Source organism: Crassostrea angulata, chromosome 8, assembly GCF_025612915.1.
Source record: "Crassostrea angulata isolate pt1a10 chromosome 8, ASM2561291v2, whole genome shotgun sequence".
Classification (NCBI taxonomy): domain Eukaryota; kingdom Metazoa; phylum Mollusca; class Bivalvia; order Ostreida; family Ostreidae; genus Magallana; species Magallana angulata.
Genome location: NC_069118.1, coordinates 17,428,238 through 17,453,588, shown reverse-complemented (window position 1 = coordinate 17,453,588; position 25,351 = coordinate 17,428,238). Strand labels below are relative to the sequence as shown.

General features: G+C 34.4%; 1 protein-coding gene and 1 pseudogene across 6 annotated transcripts; both read left to right on the top strand.

Moving 5' to 3' along the window:
• Window positions 1-421: 421 nt before the first annotated feature.
• LOC128160136 (muscle M-line assembly protein unc-89-like) lies at window positions 422-24,415 on the top strand (annotated as a pseudogene).
• LOC128160133 (uncharacterized) lies at window positions 7,825-12,722 on the top strand. 6 transcript variants are annotated; one of them, XM_052823409.1, is made up of 4 exons: window positions 7,825-10,230; window positions 10,307-10,548; window positions 10,841-12,197; window positions 12,436-12,722. In XM_052823409.1, the coding sequence occupies exons 1-2, from the start codon at window positions 7,843-7,845 to the stop codon at window positions 10,349-10,351; spliced, it is 2,433 nt and encodes an 810-aa protein (XP_052679369.1). In that variant the 5' UTR covers window positions 7,825-7,842; the 3' UTR covers window positions 10,352-10,548; window positions 10,841-12,197; window positions 12,436-12,722. The 6 variants fall into 6 exon arrangements, with proteins under 6 accessions (XP_052679369.1, XP_052679368.1, XP_052679367.1 ...); XM_052823408.1 differs by having other exon boundaries at window positions 10,706-12,197; XM_052823407.1 differs by having other exon boundaries at window positions 10,307-11,046; window positions 11,217-12,197.
• Window positions 24,416-25,351: the final 936 nt, after the last annotated feature.

Below are 25,351 nucleotides of genomic sequence, written 5' to 3'. Positions count from 1 at the left end.
ACTGTTATGCCACGTTAAACAGTACTTAACAATACTTATTTAAAACAAATATTCTATTTTCCTAATTAGAGAGGACAATTTTTTTTTTACTTCTAACCTCTCTCTCTCTCATTCTTTTTTTTTCAGAAAGTCCAGATTTAAATCCAATTGAAAATTTGTGGCATGAAATGAAGGAATACATTCGCAAGTATATTAAGCCAACAAAAGAAGAAGAATTGATTCAAGGAATTTTAAAATTCTGGGAGACAGTTACAGTGGAGAAATGTAACAGATATATAGATCATTTGAAAACAGTTATATCAGAGGTGATTAAAGTGAATGGGCAGGCAACAGGATACTAATCCCGCCCACCGACCAAGTATAAAGTAAGAAACTGTTGTTTGACACTTTCACCAATTTCGATTATTCCGCTAACAGCTTATTTAGTTAGTTTGAACGCAAGAATGACAAAGAACGGGAAAAAGATCCCCTATGCACTCCTGAAATGGACAGGAAACAATTCCAATTCGTATGATGATAAAGAACACTGGGTACCGAAATTCAAATTACTTGATATAAACCCAGAAGTTGGAAGAATAGTGAAAATTAAATGGTACGGAAAATTGTGGACGGGAATTTTTATTAGAGAGGACAATTTTACAAAGGCTGATTTAAAATCACGTGTGAAAATGAATAAAATTAGCAAGACTTCCAAATCAGTGCAAAGCAAAAACAAAGAAGATAAAGATGAAAGGAAGAAAACTTGTCCAAAGAAAACCGAGTCTGCAAATTCCATGAAAAAAGTGAAAAAGGAAAGTGGAAAGGTAAGTTTTTAAATGAATTTACATAAAAAGTTACATTCTGGGCAATGGGAGCTACATGTAGCATTATCAACACATGCAATCCTGATTAAATTATGGTAGAACGTTGGAACGGTGGGGGATTGGGGATTGGGGGTTGGCGTCATTGCACCTTAGTCTACCATAGGAAAAGTAGTAATTGATATTGGATTGCTAACACACAGAAAAAAGTAAAGAAATATTCACATTGTTGGGAATATTAGTTCAGTTCTGTTAAATTTGCAGAGGCGTGGACCCCCATTTTACTCAATTAATAGGACAATTTCATTTACCTTGAATAGTTGTCATGATAAATATATGCGCAAACATTTCAGCTGGTTAAACAATATCAGTGTATATAATAATTTGGTACACCATTTAGTTTCCAAAACATTCGACTTAAAGTAAATATCTTGTTTACAAATGACACAACATATAATAGATTTGAAACAACTCCCCCTCATTTAGTAAAACAGGATAGCTTTTACTTCGCGCCATAATGTCACATCCATAATCTTATGCCGTAAACGTTTGATAAATTATCATATAATTGCCTGACGTTGTGACGTCAGTCATATTTCAGGTTTGACAGTTGCATTCTCCGAAACAGTGCTGGCAGTGGGAGCTCGCAATATCAAAATTTTTATAAAAAGGATAAACCGATGCATGTTAAATGTGGCAACACGTACATTCACAATTAATGAAAATGTTATATGAGATGTAAAATGCAACCGTGGGCAAGCGTTTTCAAGTAGAAAAGGAGATTAACCTTGCATGCGTGTAGTCCATGAGTTATAAATAGATATTAAGCTACAGTATGTGTTTACACGGTGGAAAGGAGAGAGGGGTGTCATCGCAACAAATTGTTACCTTTTGTTTACTACGGTAGAATTTAAGCAATGATTGGATTATCATTATCAACAAAAAATCACTAGTCTGGATTAAAATACACATAAATTTATATAGCTGGAATATTTACTGGTGGGACCAAATCGCTAAAGCGGGGCGTACCCCGATTTTGATTCAATTGGGCGATTTCATTCATCTTAAAAAGGGTATAATTCGCGTGTCTCACTTCATGTACATTAAATAATTACTAGTAATCAAGTGTGTATGTTTATTCGAATATATTTCTTCTAAATCATTCTGTCTAAAGTGTAATATTTATCGTTGTTACAAAACAAATGTCAAACATTTCATTTGACCCCCTTTCCATGGATCAATGGAAACATCGGAAATCTGCGTGAAAGGTCAGCAGGACTTCGCGCCATAGTTGAGTTAACATACCTTGGATCGAACAACTTTGGTTAAAAATATACAAATAAATGTGCATGCGCTCATGTGTTGTTTCATATATCCTTAAATTAGAACTAATGAACTTTATTATCATTAAGAATTTGACAGTCACATTGTCAAATAAATAGCAATATCGGCATCGGAAAATGACGTAAAATACGCCATCATTGAAAATTTAGTTACGAAGATTTTACACAAACGCATTATTTGAATGTTGTGCATTTGATTGTGAATTAGTGAAAATGCACCCTCTACCTAAAATAATTAGAAAGAAGTAAGGTTTGAAATAAAATTTGATTAAAATAAGTCTTAGAAATTTGAACAATTAATGCCAAAGTCATTTTTGCTCCATATATTCATTTCACCATGGATCGGACACAAATTAACCATGCATCGGACAGTTTTCAATGCATGATTTTTTTCTAATAATTAACATGTTAGGTGCCCATTCCTTGTGATATACTTTAAATGTATTGTAAAATAAAAATTTCAAAAATAATTGATACAAACATTTTCCTCAGACCACTTAAAATTCGAGTTTTATGGATATACTGCCTTTTTAATCCAAAGTTCCTATAGGTGCTGGCACGATAAAGAACCCTCGTGATAAATATTCCTTCAAAACATTAGTTTAAATTCCTGTCTGTAGATTCGAGGATTTACATTAAAAGAAATCTGAATAGCAATTGAATAAATTTATTTTTCCGAACCTCTGTATTTGCGCATTAAAACCAGAATATTTTGTTATTTTTAATTTTAATCTCTACTGTATAGTAGTCCGATACTTGGTAAATATTGTCCGATCCTAACCCTAACGTTCAACACTTCATTAATTTGCTTTATTTTCTACGTTTTTAACAATTTTAACATTTTTTCTCCAATAATAAAGCAAGGGGAAAACCTGTAACTTTTAAAACAAGTTTTTTTTTTATATTTGGACTATAATTGATGCGTAATCAAAGAGAAAAATCCAAGGGTGTCCGATACATGGTGAAATCACCCCTAATGTCGCATTCATAATTTTTACCCCCTCAGAGCACACCGTGGGTACAAATGCAGCATTGTTTGAAAACAATAATTTCCACATGTAAATGTACTAGATCGACGAAAAATACTGAAATTATATCTTAAATCTGCCCGTTCCGCTTATGAATTTATAAACAGCAGCGAAAATTAAAATTCATTTCTAATAAAATAGATACTTGCTTCCAGTAAATGATTTTGTTAAGTCAGGCAAGCTTTTTGGAAAGCTATTACTTGTGATACTATTAAGGAACATATATCCCCTGTACACTTATGCCTTTAGCCAAAATTATGATTTATTTTATTGGTATTATGTAATGCTTATATACAATTTTGTTATATTCTTTTACAGGATTTGGTCGAATGAAAATGTTTAATTCAAACATTTTTTTGTTTTTGATATGACCATATTTTATTAAAAAAGGATCGAGAACCATTAAGTTCTTGCAAATATTTCTGTCCCCGTTCCATACATATAACCATGAATCGTGTAAACTTAAAATAGAGTATACAAAAATTATATACATGGCACTCGCATTTTTGTCTAAAATAGAAGTTTTAGAATTTATAATATAGCAAGCATTCTGAGAGTATTAGTATTGCATAAGCAATACGCGTCCCCTACCGGTTCATTTAACCTCTTTAATTGAGAATGCCAAAATGTTGAGACCATGTATATTAAATATAGGATATACGCCAAGTCCATTCAGTATTCGCTGGTAGAAATTTGTGAAAGCAATGCACTGTTATGCACAATATCGTCTTCTGTACCCCAAACCGAACAGTTGAATTTAACAGCCCAAACTCGATGACGAATTCGATTGTATTAATACCCCCCCCCAAAAAACCCAAAACTGCCGATAAAATATACAACATAGTGCTTGACACAATTTTTATACCAAACTTATATATTTATTAGAAATGATAAAAGCAATGATACAAGTGATACAATTAATGCACGATAATATTACTGACTTCATACCGGCCTCATTATTCACTATACACAGAACCCGATAACGAATCTGATGATTAAAACAATCAGAATGTAAAAAAATAATTTTTCTCAAATATATGTCCACCAGACGCAAAAAAGTGTAAACTTATCTGTAGTTTGACATTTCGAAGCTGTTCAGCAAGTTCCATGTTACCTGAGCAACAATAGACAGAATGAAATCAACTTTATGAAGTCATATCCAAAATATTGGGACAATGAATGAGTAAAATAGATCCCAATTTAAAAGATTTCAAAACTTTTCTACAGATGTTCTTATGTTGATCCCCTTTTGTAACTGGATGATTTCATAGTTATATCACATATTGAGCATTGCCATTCTCAAAAGCAAGAAAATATCAAATATTTACGAGGGGAGAAAATTAAAAATTATTGAAAATTTTCGTTAAATTTTCACAAATCTTATTCTCAGAAACCATTCAGCCAGGGAAGCTAAATTCAAATGTGTTCAAATCACGATCCCCGGGGGTAGCATGGGGTCACAAGGGGGGTGGGGATGACACATTTTTAGAGGAATATACATGTATAGAGAAAAATCTTTAAAAATCTACTTTAAAAAAAAGCATTTGCTTAGAAAAGCTGTAACTTTAGTGGAAGCAACTTCAGATAGTATAGATTCAAATTCGTTCAAATCAAAATCTTGAGGAGTAGGGTGGGGCCACATTGGGGATCCAATTGTACAAAGGAAAACATTTTTATTATTCACAAAAACTGTAATGTTATCACATATGGTTTACTTATTTGCAAGCATTTTGACATATTGCTGATTCTTTAAAATTGTTTAGACCCTGGCCCCTGGACGATTCTTGGGCCTCACAAGGGGTTCAGAGTTTTATGTAGGTTTATATCCCATATATAAACAGTTGTTTAGGATCTTTATTAGAACTGCAATGCTCAACGTGTGATATGACTATAAAATCATCCTGTTAGAAAAAGGACTTGATTATAAACATAACAATATCCAGGGGGAAAATAGATTTTTATTTATACAGGAACGACATGTATTATACCACATTGTCCAGATATTTTGTATTATGACTCCATTAAGCTGATCTTATCATGCCTATTGTTGCTCGTTCTTTGCATGGAATGTATAAATATTAAACTACCATACAAAGACTTTAGCAAGTCCACCACCTGGTCGGTGATTTAGCAGGTTTTCCAAATCTTAGTCTCTGTTTTACATCATTTAAAGCATGAAAGAAAGCAGAAGTGATTTAAACTTAGAGTCTTAAACAAGTTTACGTAAAACCATTTTATATAATTCTTTTGTGACAATAAAAATTCTAATTACGTTTCACAGATACTAAAGATTGGTTCCGCTCCAAGCTTACCTGATTCAACCTTCATTGTAAGTGAAATTTGAAGAATAGGTAGATTAATGCATATTACCATAAGTGATGGATTGTAAGACTTTTCATTTGATGAATACTGTACCTTTGGAGAAATTTTTAAATGTTTATTGTAAAGCTGCTGCTGTGATTATATATATATATATATATATATATATATATATATATATATATATATATATATATATATATATATATATATATATATATATTCTTTTTATCAAACATCAAAATCATAATCTAACTATATCCAAGTTTACAATAAACAAATTGATTTATTAATATTCATGTATTGTATATTACAGAGAACAAAATGTGCGACTCAGAACAAGGTATGTATTCGATTAAACTACTGAAATTTTGACATTTGAGTCAAATTCGGTTTATAATTTGAATGTGTTTTTGTGCAAAGGTTGGACAGCATAAGGAATCGTCGGCAGCTCTGTCACAATAGACATTATGCCAATGATATATTTTATTATAATTGGTTCTATATTTGTCTACTATATTTAATGTAAGAGTTATCGTTTATAGATCTAAGTTATCGTTCATTTATTTACGCTTTATTGGTCACTGGGTTGTTCCGTTCTCGATGTTACTATGTTTAGATTGGGATTCTCTTCGAACCTGTTTGGCAGGTTTACGTAGAAGCTTATGAGGGGTGTTGCCGGATGTCGCTATATTTAGTATCTAGAGTAGGAAAACTTGTTTGGTTAGTTTTGATGACTATATATATGGGGTGTGGGCTGACTTTTGGGAGAAGAGGTCTGGACGCCGAGCAGTAATTTCGTGTATGTTAAGCCCTTGCTGTGTGAACTTGGGTGTGTCTCTCGTGTCTCCCCTGCTGTGTGATCTAGGGAACATGTAGCCTGTGTGGATTTTGTTAGCGCTGGCGTTGCGAGACCTGATTGCCTACATTTTCTGTATTTTTATTGCCACAACTCAGTAAGTGTAACTTTACGATATTTTTTTGTCGACGGATGAATTGTATTGCAATTTATTACATAAATTGTCTGGAACGTGTTTGATCATATTCACCTACAAGAACAAGAACGTATTACTATGTGTACTATAATGTCGTTAATTTACTAATTTACGTTTTTAAAGCTATAGTAGCCATTAGTGGGTTAGCATAAAACTTATGTTTGTAATGATTTATTAGAAAATTGTGTGTTAATTGTAGGTGACCAATTTTATAATTCTTAAGTTATTGTTAACCTGAGGGGACGGGGTGGATTTTGGTGGAGCGTGGTGGATCGTGGTGGAACGTGGTGGATAGTGGTGGAACGTGGTAGAAAGACGCACGAGATTATGGAGGCCCGTTGAGAACTATGATTATAATTTCTTTGTACATATGTAGATAAATTTATTGTTTATTTTTTTCATATTGTTGTTGTTTATTGGAAAACAAGAGTCATCCATATGATTTCATAAGGGGTAAATGTTTAAAGAACCCATCACAACAGGTCAGTTGTGACATTTTGGTGGCAGCGGTGGGATGACTCTTTGTTAGCCAAGTATACTTGTATTAGATTTTTTATTTTTGCTTTAGTTCAGATCGTGATTTAATTTTTTTTCTTATAATTGATCAGTTGGACTTTGTTTGAATTTTATATTTTTTTAAGTGTATGTGGTTTGTCAGCTTTATTTTTTTCTGTTTTTGTGGAGTTTTTTTTGTTGAAACAATGGAGTTTGTAACAATGGGTGAGAGGTTTGGATTGAAAGGGAATGATTTACAAGATTTTGTTGAAAAGAAAGAGAGAGAACAGTTTGAAAGAATGGAAAGAGTAGCAGAAAGAGAAGCTAGAAAGATTGAAAGTGAAATAGAGTTAGAAAAAATCAAAAGAGAAACTGAATTGCATAGAGTTAAATCTGGAGAATTAGCTTCTAGTTCAGGTCTTGCTTCGCAATCGCTTGCTAAATTACCAAAGTTACCTCCATTTGATGAATCTAAAGATTGTATTGATTCGTATTTGCAGAGATTTGAAAGGTTTGCTTCTTGTGCAAAGTGGGACAAATCATCTTGGGCGATGAATTTGAGTGCTCTTCTGACGGGTAAAGCTCTCGAGGTTTATTCTAGACTTCCGGTTGCAGAGGCATTAAAGTATGAATCATTGAAAGGGGCATTATTAAAGAGATTCCAACTTACGGAAGAGGGATTTCGTTTGAAGTTTCGATCCAGCAGACCTGAAAATGGTGAGAATCCTTCACAGTTCTTTGCTAGACTTGATAATTATGTGGAAAAATGGTTTTGTTTGGCAGGAAGTACTAAATCATATGAAAACATTAAAGACTTATTTTTGCGAGAACAATTTCTAACAGTTGTAGTAAACAATTAGGAATGTATCTTAAGGAGCGCCATCCAAAAACTGTAGAGGAAATGTCGAATCTGGCAGACCAATTCATTGAAGCTCATGGCTATCCATCATTTGTTAAAGACTTTCAAGTTTTTCAGAAGCAAAATCCGGGCAACAGTGGTTTTAGAAGCGCTGGCAGTGGAACTGGCCCGAAGCAGCAATCATCTTCAACTTCATCACAGCAGAACTACGACAGAAGGTGTTACATTTGTCATAGAAATGGACATTTGGCAAAAGACTGTAATAATAAACAGACAATTCCGCGCACATTTACTCCTTCGCGCAGCATCCAGAAAGCAGCAGCTTTACAGAATCCACATGAATGTGAGTTAAACTGTGATGAATCTAATGACAGTTCTAGTTTCAGTTTACCAAATTCCACAGAAGTCACAACCAACGAGGTCATGCCATGTCAAAATCAGCCGCATATGGGATCAGCATGTATCCTTACAAATAAATTGTTGGAGTGTTGTGTCACAGATGGACAGGTAAAATTTGCTTGTGGACACATTTTGCCTGTACTTGGAGGAGTATGCAAGGTATGTGAAAATATGCCTGTTCAAATGGGTTATGTTGGTGGAAATCTGATTAAAGTTTTAAGAGACACTGGCTGTAGTGGAGTAGTTGTGAAGAGAGATTTAGTCACAGATGATCAGCTGACTGGAGAAGTGCAGAGATGTGTTTTGATTGATGGTACAGTACGGAACGTAGAAGAGGCATCCATTTATGTGGATACTCCCTATTTCACTGGTAATGTCAAAGCATTATGCATGAAAGAACCTGTTTATGATCTTATCCTAGGTAACATTGATGGAGTCAGAAATCAGAATGATCCAGATCTTCAGTGGTGCAGAAAAGAAGAAAGGAACGAGTGCAGTCAAGTTCTCCAAGCAGTGCAGACTAGAGCTCAAAAGAAGAAAGAAAACCAAGGTATGAAGAAACTAAATGTGACAAGTTTAGTAGATGCTGATTTGACTTTGGACCAGATGAAACAACTTCAGATGGAAGATACATCCCTGAACGTATACCACGAACATGCAGCGTCAGGAAGGAAGAAAACGATCGGTGATTACATTGAGACTTGGTTTAGCGTCGATAGAGGACTGTTGTACAGACACTATCATTCAACAAAGGTTAGTGATACAAAACATTATAAGCAACTTGTTGTTCCAGAACCTTTACGAACGAAAGTCATGAAGATTGCGCATGATAGTATCTTAGGAGGGCATTTGGGGACTAAGAAGACCCTAGATCGGATCCTTTCGAATTTCTATTGGCCGGGGATACAGGGAGACGTGACGAGATATTGCCAGTCATGTGATGTATGCCAAAGAACATTCCCTAGAGGCAAAGTGATTAAAGTACCTTTGAATGAGATGCCGATTATCGACACGCCATTTGAACGTGTTGCTGTAGACTTGGTAGGTCCATTATATCCAATAACTGACAAAGGAAATAGATATATATTGACTGTTGTAGATTACAGTTCTAGATATCCAGAAGCAGCTGCATTGAAGAACATTGATACAGAGACAGTAGCAGAAGCATTGGTGGAAATTTTTAGCAGAGTTGGCATTCCAAGGGAAGTTCTGTCAGACATGGGTACGCAATTTACTTCTAATGTAATGAAAGAGGTGGGTCGACTGTTGTCGTTTAAGCAATTGGTAACAACTCCATATCACCCAGCTTGTAATGGACTAGTGGAAAAGTTTAATGGTACCTTGAAATCAATGTTAAGAAAAATGAGTTCTGAGAGACCAAAAGATTGGGATAGATACTTACCCGCATTATTATTCGCTTATCGAGAAGTTCCTCAAGAAAGTACTAAATTTTCTCCATTTGATCTTGTTTATGCACGAAGTGTTAGAGGACCGATGGCAGTTTTGAAGGAATTGTGGACGAAGGAAGAGAACGACCCTGAAGTGAAAACTACTTACCAGTATGTATTGGACCTTAAGGAAAGATTGGCAAGAACGTGTGAACTGGCTCATGAAGAACTACAGAAATCCAAGGAACGCTACAAGAAAAACTATGATAAAAAGGCAAAGTCTCGATATTTCAAGGTTGGTGATTTCGTTCTCCTTTTACTTCCAACTGATAATAACAAACTTTTAATGCAGTGGAAAGGACCTTTCAAAGTTGTCGAGAGGGTAGGACAAACTGATTACAAGATCGATATGAATGGACGACTTCGCTTATTTCATGTGAATCTATTGAAGAAATATTATATTCGAGAAGAACAAATGCCAGACTCAAGAATACCGCTTGCATCATGTGTTGTTTTGGAATCAGAGGAGACGGAGGATTCTAGTACTGAACATTTGTTACATCTTCTCCCCATGAAAGCGACAGAATCATTTGCAGATGTTAAGGTTAATTGCTCACTGGCATCAGATCAACTTGAATCCATAAACACTGTTTTGAATGAATTTCAGGATGTTTTGACAGATTTACCTGGTAGGACTGACCTTATTCAGCATGAGGTTCATCTAACTACGAAGGAACCAATCAGGAACAGACCATATCAGATTCCGTATGCAGTCAGGAGTGCAGTTCGAGCGGAAATTCAGAATATGATAGATATGGACATTATTGAACCATCAGAGTCACCTTACGCTAGTTCGATTGTTGTTGCGAAGAAGTCCGATGGTAGCAAGAGAATCTGCGTGGATTTTCGTAACTTGAATAAGGTAACCATTTTTGACCCTGAACCAATGCCAGATCCTGATGAAATTATGACAAAAATCAGTAACAGTCGTTTCTTTTCTAAACTCGATTTGTGTAAAGGGTATTGGCAAATTCCTATGAAAGAACAAGATAAAGATTTAACATCTTTCTTAACACCAGATGGGCTATACAGATTCAAGGTAATGCCGTTCGGGATGTCTAATAGTCCAGCAACCTTTAACAGGCTCATGCGGAAAGTTTTAAAAGGTTTAGATCACACTGACAGTTTTGTTGATGACATTCTTATTCATACAGAAACTTTTGAAGAACATATTGCAGAACTTAAAAAGGTGTTGGATAGACTACGGAAGGCGAAGTTGACTGCCAAGCCATCGAAATGTGAGATAGCGCAGACAAGACTACAGTATTTAGGCCATATTGTTGGAGGAGGGACGATACAACCATCCACCGAGAAACTGGAAGCAATCGAAGAAGCACCTAGACCAGAAACGAAGAAGCAGGTTAGATCTTTCCTTGGTCTGATAGGATATTATCGGAAATTTGTTCCCAATTTTTCTACAATTGCTGCTCCTTTAACTGATCTAACAAAGAAAGGTGTTCCAAACAAATTTGAATGGAAAATTGAACAGGAAAATTCATTCAAGCGTTTAAAATCCATGTTACTTTTTAGTCCAATTCTCAGATTACCAGATTTGACGAAACCATTTATCTTGAGAACAGACGCATCTAACCATGGCATTGGCGCAGTGTTACTGCAGGAGCATGACGTACGCAAATATCCTGTTGCATATGCAAGCCGGAAACTGCTAGACAGAGAACAGCGTTATTCGGTAGTTGAGAAAGAGTGTCTCGCCATTGTATGGGCTTTAAAGAAATTCCATCCATATTTATATGGTAGATTATTTGTTCTAGAGACTGACCATAGGCCCTTGTTACATTTACAGAAGATTAAGGCATCCAACGGTAGATTGATGAGATGGTCTCTTTTTCTACAAGCGTTCAATTTTAGAACAGAAGTTATCAAAGGTGTGGATAATATTGGGGCTGATTTTCTCAGTCGTGTTTTTCCAGAGTAATTTGCAGTGTGTGTACATAGTTTTTAGTAGGTTTTTCACAAAATTGTATTTTGTGTCTTAGGATCGGAGGTATTGTCACAATAGACATTATGCCAATGATATATTTTATTATAATTGGTTCTATATTTGTCTACTATATTTAATGTAAGAGTTATCGTTTATAGATCTAAGTTATCGTTCATTTATTTACGCTTTATTGGTCACTGGGTTGTTCCGTTCTCGATGTTACTATGTTTAGATTGGGATTCTCTTCGAACCTGTTTGGCAGGTTTACGTAGAAGCTTATGAGGGGTGTTGCCGGATGTCGCTATATTTAGTATCTAGAGTAGGAAAACTTGTTTGGTTAGTTTTGATGACTATATATATGGGGTGTGGGCTGACTTTTGGGAGAAGAGGTCTGGACGCCGAGCAGTAATTTCGTGTATGTTAAGCCCTTGCTGTGTGAACTTGGGTGTGTCTCTCGTGTCTCCCCTGCTGTGTGATCTAGGGAACATGTAGCCTGTGTGGATTTTGTTAGCGCTGGCGTTGCGAGACCTGATTGCCTACATTTTCTGTATTTTTATTGCCACAACTCAGTAAGTGTAACTTTACGATATTTTTTTGTCGACGGATGAATTGTATTGCAATTTATTACATAAATTGTCTGGAACGTGTTTGATCATATTCACCTACAAGAACAAGAACGTATTACTATGTGTACTATAATGTCGTTAATTTACTAATTTACGTTTTTAAAGCTATAGTAGCCATTAGTGGGTTAGCATAAAACTTATGTTTGTAATGATTTATTAGAAAATTGTGTGTTAATTGTAGGTGACCAATTTTATAATTCTTAAGTTATTGTTAACCTGAGGGGACGGGGTGGATTTTGGTGGAGCGTGGTGGATCGTGGTGGAACGTGGTGGATAGTGGTGGAACGTGGTAGAAAGACGCACGAGATTATGGAGGCCCGTTGAGAACTATGATTATAATTTCTTTGTACATATGTAGATAAATTTATTGTTTATTTTTTTCATATTGTTGTTGTTTATTGGAAAACAAGAGTCATCCATATGATTTCATAAGGGGTAAATGTTTAAAGAACCCATCACAACAGGTCAGTTGTGACAAGCTCATACATCTCCACATTCTTCAAAGTTTCACAACACAAGTTTGGTGGAAGTCACAAACAAAGTAAGACCGATTTTTCATTCAGAACTACTTAGAGGAAAACCCCGCCACACAATTCATGTACAATGTATTTTCAAAAATTTTAACATGCTATAAGCAACACGATACCAAATCGCATCACTCGCGAATTATAAGAGTGTAACAGACACCTTACATCCCGTCCTTCCTCCCACTTTGAAATCAGAATTAGTTATTAAATTAAAATGGGAAAATACAAACAATTTTAGACTAAAACTTAAATATTAAATGCAGTCGTTTGTATACGATGATAATCCGCAATTTACATGGTAAATGCTTTTCGACAACATTTGGAATGAACACTCTCAATGTTTTCATTATTTCAGAGAATTGAGAAGTCTCCAAAGTCACCGAAGTCTCCATGCACCAGATTGGGGGAGGTCACAAACATTGTAAGACTAAGATTTTATAAAGAGTCGCCCCACAATTTATGTTCATTATGTTGTCAATGAAAACAAAAATGTAACAAAAAGAGGGGATGGGTACCTCATACTGCGTTCTTCTCATATCAATGAATCAAATATTTTTATAAATACAGAACGAAAGAAGACTGAATACTCCGTCCCCAAAATCTCCAAAACACTTTCCAAATAAGGTAAATAATCAAGCATAAATTAACTGTTCCTATAATTCAGAATTCGTATCAGATTAAAATGTATTGGTTTTTACATATAATTAGAGAATGAACAAAGAAAATACTATTTAACAACATCTGGAATTAACACTTTGGTTGTTATTTCAGAGAACTGAGAATTCTCCAAAATTACATACATGTAACACCAGACTGGAGGAAGTGAAAAAGAAGGTAAGCCATAGTTATCATACAGATCATCTTAGAAGGAAACCGCCACACAGTTTTCCTACAAAGTATTATCAACCCACTAAAAATCCCACCATAAGACTTCCACCCCAACCCTTTACTAATATTTTTGGATCCACACCTGCTCAACACCATGCGTTCTTACACAGTAATAAGATTAATCATTTTATTGCACAGCCTAATAATTAATAAATGTTTATGAGTGAAAAAAATATCCTCAAAATCATTTTACAGGAACATAAAGAACGTCAACTTAGTACATGTACCCCGTCTTCAAAGTCTTCAAAACTCCTTTAAAAAAAAGTAGATATTCTAGCACACTTTGGGTTTTAATTTGTTTGTATATGACAATTTGAAATTTACCAAGCACATTTAAACAACATCGTGAATGAACACAATGTTTTCATCATTTCAGAGTACTGAGAAGTCTCCAAAGTCTCCAAAGTCTCCTACTACTAGATTCGGGAAAGAAACAAGCAAAGTAAAACTTAATTTTTATATAGAACTTCTCAGAGAGCAGCTAGTACTTAATTTATGGACAATATGTTTTCCACAAATAAAAGATGCAAGTAGTTACACAAACCAAAAGTCGCATTATGCGCGGATAAAGCGGGGGGGGGGGGGGGGGTTACACAACCTCCCTTCACCATTGAAATTGAAATTAAGTATCATTGAATTTTCATAGGAAAAATCCAACAAATAAGTCTTGAAGCCTCCACAACTACAGACTACAGACAGTGTACCTTTCTTCAAATTCCAACTCCCTTCTTTAATTAATATTTCTGGATCCACCCCTTCTTCTTGCAATGTAATTTACCAAATAATGAAATAAATAATTTTCATACGTAGCTTTGCAGAATATGTTAATGAGTGAAATTTATATAATCCTTTACACCGTAATCAAACATTTTACAGAAACATAAAGAACGTCAACTTAGTACATGTTCCCCGTCTTCAAAGTCTCCAAAACTCCTTTAAAAAAAATAGATATTCTAGCAGACACTTTTGGGCTTCATTTGTGTATTACAGCAATTTGAATTGAACTAAGTACATTTAAACAACATCGTGAATGAACACACTCAATGTTTTCATCATTTCAGAGAACTGAGAAGTCTCCAAAGTCTCCAAAGTCTCCTACTACCAGATTCGGGAAAGAAACAAGCAAAGTAAGACCTAATTTATATACAGAACTTCTTAGAGAGCAGCTAGTACTCAATTTATGGACAATATGTTTTCCAAAAATAAAACATGCAAGTAGTTACACGAATCAAAAGTCGCATTATGCGCGGATAAAGCCAGGGGGGGGGGGGATTACACAACCTTCATTCATCATTGAAATTGAAATTAAGTATCATTGAATTTTCATAGGAAAAATCCAACAAATAAGTCTTGAAGCCTCCACAACTACAGACTACTGACAGTGTACCTTTCTTCAAATCCCAACTCCCTTCTTTAATTAATATTTCTGGATCCACCCCTTCTTCTTGCAATGTAATTTTACAAATAGTGAAATAAATCACTTTCATACGTAGCTTTGCAGAATATGTTAATAAGTGAAATTTATATAATCCTTTACACCGTAATCAAACATTTTACAGAAACATAAAGAACGTCAACTTAGTACATGTTCCCCGTCTTCAAAGTCTCCAAAACTCCTTTCAAAAAAAGTAGATATTCTAGCAAACACTTTTGGGCTTCATTTGTGTATTACAACAATTTGAAATTTACCAAGCACATTTAAACAACATCGTGAATGAACACAATGTTTTCATCATTTCAGAGTACTGAGAAGTCTCCAAAGTCTCCAAAGTCTCCTACTACTAGATTCGGGAAAGAAACAAGCAAAGTAAAACTTAATTTTTATATAGAACTTCTCAGAGAGCAGCTAGTACTCAATTTATGGACAGTATGTTTTCCACAAATAAAAGATGCAAGTAGTTACACGAATCAAAAGTCGCATTATGCGCTGATAAAGCGGGGGAGGGGGGGGGGGGTACACAACCTCCCTTCACCATTGAAATTGAAATTAAGTATCATTGAATTTTCATAGGAAAAATCCAACAAATAAGTCTTGAAGCCTCCACAACTACATACTACAGACAGTGTACCCTTCTTCAAATCCCAACTCCCTTCTTTAATTAATTTTTCTGGATCCGCCTCTTCTTCTTGCAATGTAATTTACCAAATAATGAAATAAATCATTTTCATACGTAGCTTTGCAGAATATGTTAATGAGTGAAATTTATATAATCCTTTACACCGTAATCAAACATTTTACAGAAACATAAAGAACGTCAACTTAGTACATGTTCCCCGTCTTCAAAGTCTCCAAAACTCCTTTAAAAAAAATAGATATTCTAGCAGACACTTTTGGGCTTCATTTGTGTATTACAACAATTTGAATTGAACTAAGTACATTTAAACAACATCGTGAATGAACACACTCAATGTTTTCATCATTTCAGAGAACTGAGAAGTCTCCAAAGTCTCCAAAGTCTCCTACTACCAGATTCGGGAAAGAAACAAGCAAAGTAAGACCTAATTTATATACAGAACTTCTTAGAGAGCAGCTAGTACTCAATTTATGGACAATATGTTTTCCACAAATAAAACATGCAAGTAGTTACACGAATCAAAAGTCACATTATGCGCGGATAAAGCCGGGGGGGGGGGGGGGATTACACAACCTTCATTCATCACTGAAATTGAAATTAAGTATCATTGAATTTTCATAGGAAAAATCCAACAAATAAGTCTTGAAGCCTCCACAACTACAGACTACTGACAGTGTACCTTTCTTCAAATCCCAACTCCCTTCTTTAATTAATATTTCTGGATCCACCCCTTCTTCTTGCAATGTAATTTTACAAATAGTGAAATAAATCACTTTCATACGTAGCTTTGCAGAATATGTTAATAAGTGAAATTAATATAATCCTTTAAACCGTTATCAAACATTTTACAGAAACATAAAGAACGTCAACTTAGTACATGTTCCCCGTCTTCAAAGTCTCCAAAACTCCTTTCAAAAAAAGTAGATATTCTAGCAAACTCTTTTGGGCTTTATTTGTGTATTACAACAATTTGAATTGAATTAAGTACATTTAAACAACATCATGAATGAACACATTCAATGTTTTCATCATTTTAGAGAACTGAGAAGTCTCCAAAGTCTCCTACTACCCGATTCGGGGAAGAAACAAGCAAAGTAAGACTTAATTTTCATACAGAACTTCCAAGAGAGCAGCCGATACACAATTCATGGACATTATGTTTTCCACAAATAGAACATGCAACTAATAACACGACCCAAAAGTCGCATTATGTGCAGATAAAGGGGCGGGGGGGGGGGGGGGGGGGTATTTACACAACCTACCTCCCCCATTGTAATTGACATTAAGTATCATTGAATTTTCATAGGAAAAATCCAACAAATAAGCCTTGAAGCCTCCACAACATCAGTTTACCATTCTTCAAATCCCAACTCCCTTCTTCAATTAATATTTCTAGATCCGCCCCTGCCTGCCTGCAAAATGTTATTCACCTAATAATGAAATAAATCACTTTCATACCTAGCTTTGCAGAATATATGTTTATGAGTGAAATTTATATAATCCTTTATATATAAATATATAAACCGTAATCAAACATTTTACAGGAACATAAAGAACGTCAACTTAGTACATGTACCCCGTCTTCAAAGTCTTCAAAACTCCTTTCAAAAAAGGTAGATATTCTAGCAAACACTTTTGGGCTTTATTTGTTTGTGTATTACAACAATTTGAAATTTACCAAGCACATTTAAACAACATCGTGAATGAACACACTTAATGTTTTCATCATTTCAGAGAACTGAGAAGTCTCCAAAGTCTCCTACTACTAGATTCGGGGAAGAAACAAGCAAAGTAAGACTTAATTTTCATACAGAACTTCACAGAGAGCAACTGATACTCAATTTATGGACAATATGTTTTCCACAAATAAAACATGCAACTAGTTACACGACCCAAACGTCGCATTAAGAGTTACATGTAGCTGCAGGTCTGTAGCTCTCCCGGTCTGAAAAAATTCTAATGGAAAAATTCGGAGCTACAGTGCAACTTATTGAAAAAAATGTGTATTCATTGAGCACAAAAACGATATCGTCTTTTTACTCGCCTTTCACTGATAGCCTTTTTTAAAAACACCATCACCAGCCCCGTTAATTGAATTGATGCAATTGTTTCCATGTAAAAATTGGGACTCTCGATCTCGATATAAATTTAACATTTAACAACTTCATTTTCCAAAGTCGGGTAGGGTGTTAAGGTGAAAGTCTGAGGCAAGTAAAGAGACGATATCAGTAGTAAATTGCATGGAGAATCTAACGGTACTAATTTTCCTCACAAAATTTGGTCGTGGCTATTTGTACTGTATTGCTCTTCTAAGAGCTATATATAAAAATATAGGAAACGTTAGTAGAATAAAATAAATGGAAATTTTCTTAAGGTAGTTTATAGCTAAACAAATCATATTTTAAAACTTTATGTAGATCTGATGGTTAATTGTTTTTAACCTCCCAGCCTCTTTAAACAACATTTGCTATGAACACTATCAATATTTTCATATTTTCAGAGAATTTAGAAGTCACCAAAGTCACCGAAGTCTCCATTCACCAGATTGGGGGAGGTCACAATCAATGTAAGACTAAGATTTTAAAAAGAACTTTTTAGAGAGTAACTGCCACACAATTTATACACGTACAATATACATTTAAAAAATCCTAAACATGCAAACGTGCACTTAAGACGGAGTTTCCATAAAAAAAAAACTTCCATTTATAGTCATGTGGCATGGGGGTAATTGCTTTATAATTTTGAGAAGTTGTCCATAATCTCTCGAATAATTAAAACATTATTTTTAAAGAATAAATTGACTTGTATGCCGCAATTTAAAACAAAATCTGATTTGGTTTTAGATAAAACAGACTAAATTTGAGTTGCTCGTTTCACTTTTGTCGCCCCTACAGGTCCAGATTAGTAGCGTATCAAAGGAGAAAAACAGCAATTTTAACAAAAAAATGTAATAATCGAGCGCACGGATGTCATTCATTTTGTTGCAAATCGACTTTAATCAACAACAAACAAAAAATATTCGATTAAAAGGAAAGATGAATATGCAATGTCGGTTTAGGAAAATGAATAAATATATCGTTTTATATGTACATGAAATCAAGATGACTTGTATCGACATGCATATTGAATCATTATTATGTTTTAGCAGAAGAAAAAGTCACCAATACAAAAAGTAGAACCTTTGCACATTACGGTATGTAAACGATTTTATAACTAGATTCTTTCTTTAAGCTTTACACTGCTCGTAATTGGCACCGTCACACAGATATATAGGTTTATTCCCACTTAGCCAACATTATAGTCTGTTTTTACAAGTGAATATATTTGTAATAAATTATCTGAGAATAGTTTGATGAAAACAAATAAACGATAGCCTACTATTAGTAACAAATGCAACGAAAATCTCCTACACTTATTTGGTGTAGAGATCCATCCTAAAAATAATAAAATATGATGCATAAAATTTTTAGAAAATACTGGTAATACTAAATGAAATATATATTACATACTTTTGATACTAATTGAAACATAAATATTCTTTATATCTGTTATGTTATTTATTTAAATCAAAGTACTGAAAAGCGCAAACCTAGCTTGGTTCTAAGAAAATTTACTGTGTGCAAGCGTAGGCGGAAATGAGCCTTATTGAAATTTTGGTTTATGTTTAATGAATATCAATTTAAAGTATCGAAGGCCAGATTTCTTTAGATATATGTTACTTTTTTAAGATGATGTGAATTAAAGCTGAACACGACTTGTATATGGATACTTGCCTAAAAAAAGATATGTTAAAATCACAAATTATACCTTTTGAACAGTAATTTATCACAGTTTTTGACATTTCTTACAAAGAATCGATTTTATTTTTCTATATTTTAGCTTCTGAATACGCACTATATTTTTTCATCACTGCGTAGCATCCCGTGCTGATGTACGTAAGCCCCGCAAACCAATCGTTTTTACTCGGCCATTTCCGTCACCCAGATAAATTGTTCCCTATACCTCCTACCAATTCAAATGATGTATATTTCTGCTCATAGAGGGCAGTTATTCCTTGCACCGGAAATAGAAGTCTAACGACAATAAAGCGCTGAGCTATGCTTAGCGCTTTAAAAAGCAGTCATTTTGCAAATAATCAGAATGAATATATAAAAATAACCATATCTAAAATTTTTTGCAAAAAATATATATCAGCAATTTTCTCCAAGATAATTACATAAAACCTTTTATATGTATAAACTTATACTGGTACATGCATGATTAAAACATTTTAGTGAACATTTATAAAATGTTTAAATTGGATGTATAATTACATAAATGAGATTGATCAGTTTTTAAAGAATATAGACTAGATAGATAAACATAATCATGGTCATTAGTTTACAGAATCAAAAGCATGGAATTATAAATTATGAGATCTGATCCCTTTGATTTCTTTACACCCGATTACACACCAGAACCGTAGCCGATGTAAAATATTCCTTTTGTAGTCTTTGTATGTTATGCATAAATTTCTTATTTTATGTGCATACTCTGTTGATTTGACCTGTTTATTGGATGTTAGTATTCTCCTGGCTTGAAAAAAGTCCGTAAATTTTGATAATTTCGTCGCAACCGAATGGGTTGTAGGGATAGGGGTGATGAAAAAGAAAAAAAGAAATATGGCGAACAGAGCCATTTACGAGCGGTGCTCCGCTTTAATACAAACGAAATCTTTATAGTACAAAAAAGAAGCTAAGGCTGCAAGGCATTTAAGTACTAGTAAATCTTGTCCTTCTTATATCTTTTACATTGTCTTTCATATATTTTCTACATAACAATTTTTGAATATTTTTGTAAAAGACTCTAATAGAAAACAAATATCAATCATCAATATCCTTCAAAGATATTAATATATATTAGTCTGCAATAAAAGTATTTTACATAGCCACGAAACCTCTATAGTGTCATCAAAAATCTCGTTTCGGTTGTTTACAGGTTAGAGATAATCATGTAAACCTTCCCACTCCAAAAGCGTCTCCTATGACAGAAGAGGAATCTGCTTTTTATACTGCAGACGTTGGCGCAAGAAGAAGTCTTTTTAATACTGATTCATCAAACGCAAATGTGAGGATCAATATACATTAACAAGCATCTAACTGCAACACTCCTAGCTTTTGAGCGAGTATGACAATTATTTCTTTCTTTTCACAGTTTGAAGATTCGACCATTCCTGACACAGATGAAGGTATGAATTTACATGTGTATGCAAATATGCATATTCAATTAATTTTTCAATTCTCTGGACATTTGGTGCAATGATTTATTATTTTATTTAAAAAAATGTTTCTTTCTACAGGCATTGAAGACGTTTTAAACAGCCGTAATTTCAAGATGATGGGCAACGCAGGCCCTTCTTTGATGGCAAGGTCACTGTTAAAAGACTTTACACAGGACAAGAGCTGGATGCAGGATATTTCAGTAAAGAATTCGGAAAGAAACTAGATGAAATAAGAATGAAAAAGATCAAAGGTTTGTATTGCAAATCTACACTACGTCCTAATAAAATCTATATTTCCTTTCCTTGAGAACCACCTCCTTCAGGGTAATAGTTGTTTTTATTTTGTTTTTTTTCAGAGACTATTCTTCGAGAATTTGATGTTCCCGGTGTACTCCACCGATCAGTCTGGAAGAAGTGCACGACCTCCATTGTTCAAATGCTTAAATATAACAGAAAAAAGTAAGCTTCTTTCTTTGAAAATTACAAAAATACGAATTTTGTATAGATTAGAATTATAATAGTAAAAGTTTCATTTTCAAAACATTTTTTTTTCAATCTGAAGTAAAAACAAAATATTTGATGGGATGTCATTATCATAAATGTATCAATTAAAAAATCATTTAGATGAATTAGTATCATGGTAACCCCAACGGAGCTACTCACGTTGAATTTTATTGAAAACAAGTTATGTAAAAGTGTGATATTGAATTATATAAGGACCCATTATTATATTAAATGTTCTTATGGAACATATGTAATATTTCTAATATCTATATGGTTTATTTTTCAGGACAAGATTGTGCAAATCGAGTTCATCTTTGGCAAGAGCTTAAGGAGCTGCTAACTATAATTGTTCCATCAGTTCATTTTTCCGTCTCAAAAATCATCGCCTTTTGTCGTTAGTTCTGTCCAACTGCGTAACATTTATTTACTTAAAACTTTGTGACGCAGAATAATGAATGAACTGGTAATATTATATCTACAACGATAGTTTGTGTACACCTTTTTATGCATTTCACATTACATTTCTGGCGATCATAATGCAATGTCCTGTAGTCAGAAAGATTTCTAACTACAAACAACAACAACGACAAATCAAGCTTAAGAGAGAGAGAGAGAGAGAGAGAGAGAGAGAGAGAGAGAGAGAGAGAGTGTGTGTGTGTGTGTGGGTGGGTGGGTGTGTGTGTGTGTTGATATTGCTAAAAGTCTACGCACAGTTGCATTATAGTTAAAATATCAATTTAAAAAAAATATCAACTGTCACAATAATGGCCAACTTTTTAAAGTACTGTACATATCAAAACACACACAAACACATTCTCATGTGTTTAGACAATGCCGTAATAAAGCTAAGTACCAAGTATATGTAGGTTTACGTTAATTTTTCACATGAGAATTTCATTTGGTTTCAGAAAAAAAGATGAAGTATCCGATACTGACACGTTGCATGTGAAAAGTATAATTATGTTAGTTTATATTTATGTTCCGAGATTTTTAATAGGTGTTTTTTTTATAACTTAGAGGACCTTGATTAATTAATGTCTTTTGGATTTAATTTATTACGCATAAATGCTTGCGTGATCATTGAGTTACGTGCACTGTATTAATTCGTCGATTCTTCCGATATTTTCTCTGTCAGCCTGATCATTTCCGGGAATACAAACATATATAAGCATATATTCTAAAAACACTTATTTGTCAAAATATTTTTATTAAATATTGAGAAAATATATAATTCTTTTCTTGCGATTAAAGTTATGGTCAAAATTTTTATTAAATTTTTCCTATTTTAGTGTCTTAATGTTTAGGCATCAACAATTGAAAGGGTGGGGGGGGGGGGGGGGTGTTGAACAGTTCCCGTATTTAATGTTACGAGTCATTTTGGTTTTCAGAATTGGTATTTTTTTAAAGTACAACAAAACTTATCACGGGACAAAGAATCTATCTCGCTTGTGACTCGACTTCTGTCGTTCAAATATTGGTCGAACATTATAAACCAAAGCGCATTGTTTCTGTAATGAAAGTTCACCCTATGGTATAATAAGGACATAAATCTAAAACTGAATTCAGAGACCCTTATCTAAATTGCAATCATTTCCGCTTTCAGATGAAATGCAATAGGAAAGTGTTTATCATTCCTATGCGATAATTTACCTGCAAAATCATAGATAGCTTGCTTGCATTTATTACATCTGTCTGCACCACGAAGTCCTATGTGCTAATAAGGGTGCGTCATTTGATTAGTATCATGTGGGGTTTTGAGAAAGATAAAAATATCGCAGGTTACGATTTGTAAATCAAAGCTTTGACTACATTTCTTATTTTCACTTTGAGTTTTTTAGTTACAAAAGGGAGGCGGCGCCAACTGATCGTTCAATTCTAAAGAAATTTGATTACTTTGATAAAAAGTGAGAGCACAAAGTGGCTTTGATATGGGGGGTTTCTTAGCAGTTGCATTTTTTAACTCTACTGAGCTGAAAGCTCAAGTGAGCTATTCTGATCACATTTTGTCTGTCGTCCGTCTGTCTGTCCGTAAACTTTTCACATTTTCAACATCTTCTCAAGAACCACTGGGCCAATTTTAAGAAAACTTGGCACATAGCATCCTTAGGCAAAGGGGATTCAAAGTTGTAAAAAATTAAGAACCACGCCCTTTTACAAGGGGAGATAATTAGAAATTATTGAAAATTTTCGTGAATTTTTCAAAAATCTTCTCAAAAATCGTTTGGCCAGGAAAGAACTTGTGTGGAAGCATCCTCAGGTAGTGTAGATTCAATTTGTGAAAATTATGAGCCCCGGGGATAGGGTGGAGCCACAATGGGGGTCGAATTTTTACATGGGAATATATAGAGTAAATCTTTAAAAATCTTCTCAGAAAGCATTCAGCCAGGAAAGCTGAAACTTATGTGGAAGCATCCTCAGGTAGTGTAGATTCCATGTTGTGAAAATCATGGCCCCCGAGGGTAGGGTGGGTCAATTTTTTACATGGGAATATACAGAGTAAATCTTTAAAAAATCTTCTTCTCAGAAACCAATCAACCAGGAAAGCTGAAACTTATGTGGAAGCATCCTCAGGTTATGTAGATTCAAAGTTGTGAAAAGCATGATCCCTGGGGGTAGGGTGGGGCCACAAGGGGGGCAGGGGTCGAATTTTTACATAGGAATATATAGAGAACATGTTTAAAAATCTTCTTCTCAGAAACCAATCAACCAGGAAAGCTGAAACTTATGTGGAAGCATTCTCAGGTAGTGTAGATTCAAAGTTGTGAAAATCATGTGCCCCGGGGGTAGGGTGGGGCCACAATGGGGGGGTCGAATTTTTACATGGGAATATATAGAGTAAATCTTATAAATTCTTCTTCTCAAAACCAATCAGCCAGGAAAACTGAAACTTATGTGGAAGCATTCTCAGGTAGTGTAGATTCAACGTTGTGAAAATCATGAGTCCCGGGGGTAGGGTGGGGCCACAATGAGGGGGGGGGTCGAATTTTTACATGGAAATATATAGAGTAAATCTTTAAAAATCTTCTCAAAACCAATCAGCCAGGAAAGCTGAAACTTGTATGGAAGCATCCTCAGGTAGGGTAAATTCAAATGTGTTCAAATCACGATCCCCGGGGTTAGCATGGGGTCACAAGGGGGGGGGGGGAGGGGAGGACACATTTTTACTGGAATATATAGAGAAAAATCTTTAAAAATCTTCTAAAAAACCATTTGCTTAGAAGAGCTGTAACTTCAGATAGAGTAGATTCAAATTCGTTTAAATCAAAATCTTGAGGAGTAGGGTGGGGCCACATTGGGGATCCAATTGTACAAAGGAAAACATTTTTATTATTCACAAAAGCTGTAATAATGTTATTACATATTGTTTACTTATTTGCAAGCATTTTGACATATTGCTGATTCTTTAAAATTGTTTAGACTCTGGCCCCAGGACGATTCTTGGGCCTCACAAGGGGTTCAGAGTTTGATGTAGGTTTATATCATATATATAAACAATTTGTTTAGGACCTTCTTCAGAACTGCAATGCTCAACATGTGATATGGCTATAAAATCATCCTGTTAGAAAAAGGACTTGATTATAAACATAACAATATCCCTGGGGAAAATAGAGTGTTATTTATACAGGATCAAGAAAAATTATACCACATTGTCGATATTTTGTATTATGACTTCATTAAGCTGATCTTATCATGCCTATTGTTCCTCAGGTGAGCGATGTGGCCCATGGGCCTCTTGTTCATATTTACGAACGCTAAAAAAATCTTCCGTAAATATGGTTTCAAAGCTTTTGTGTCAATAAAAAAGAGGTCATTAAGTTGACAGTTTGGTTTGTATTCATATAA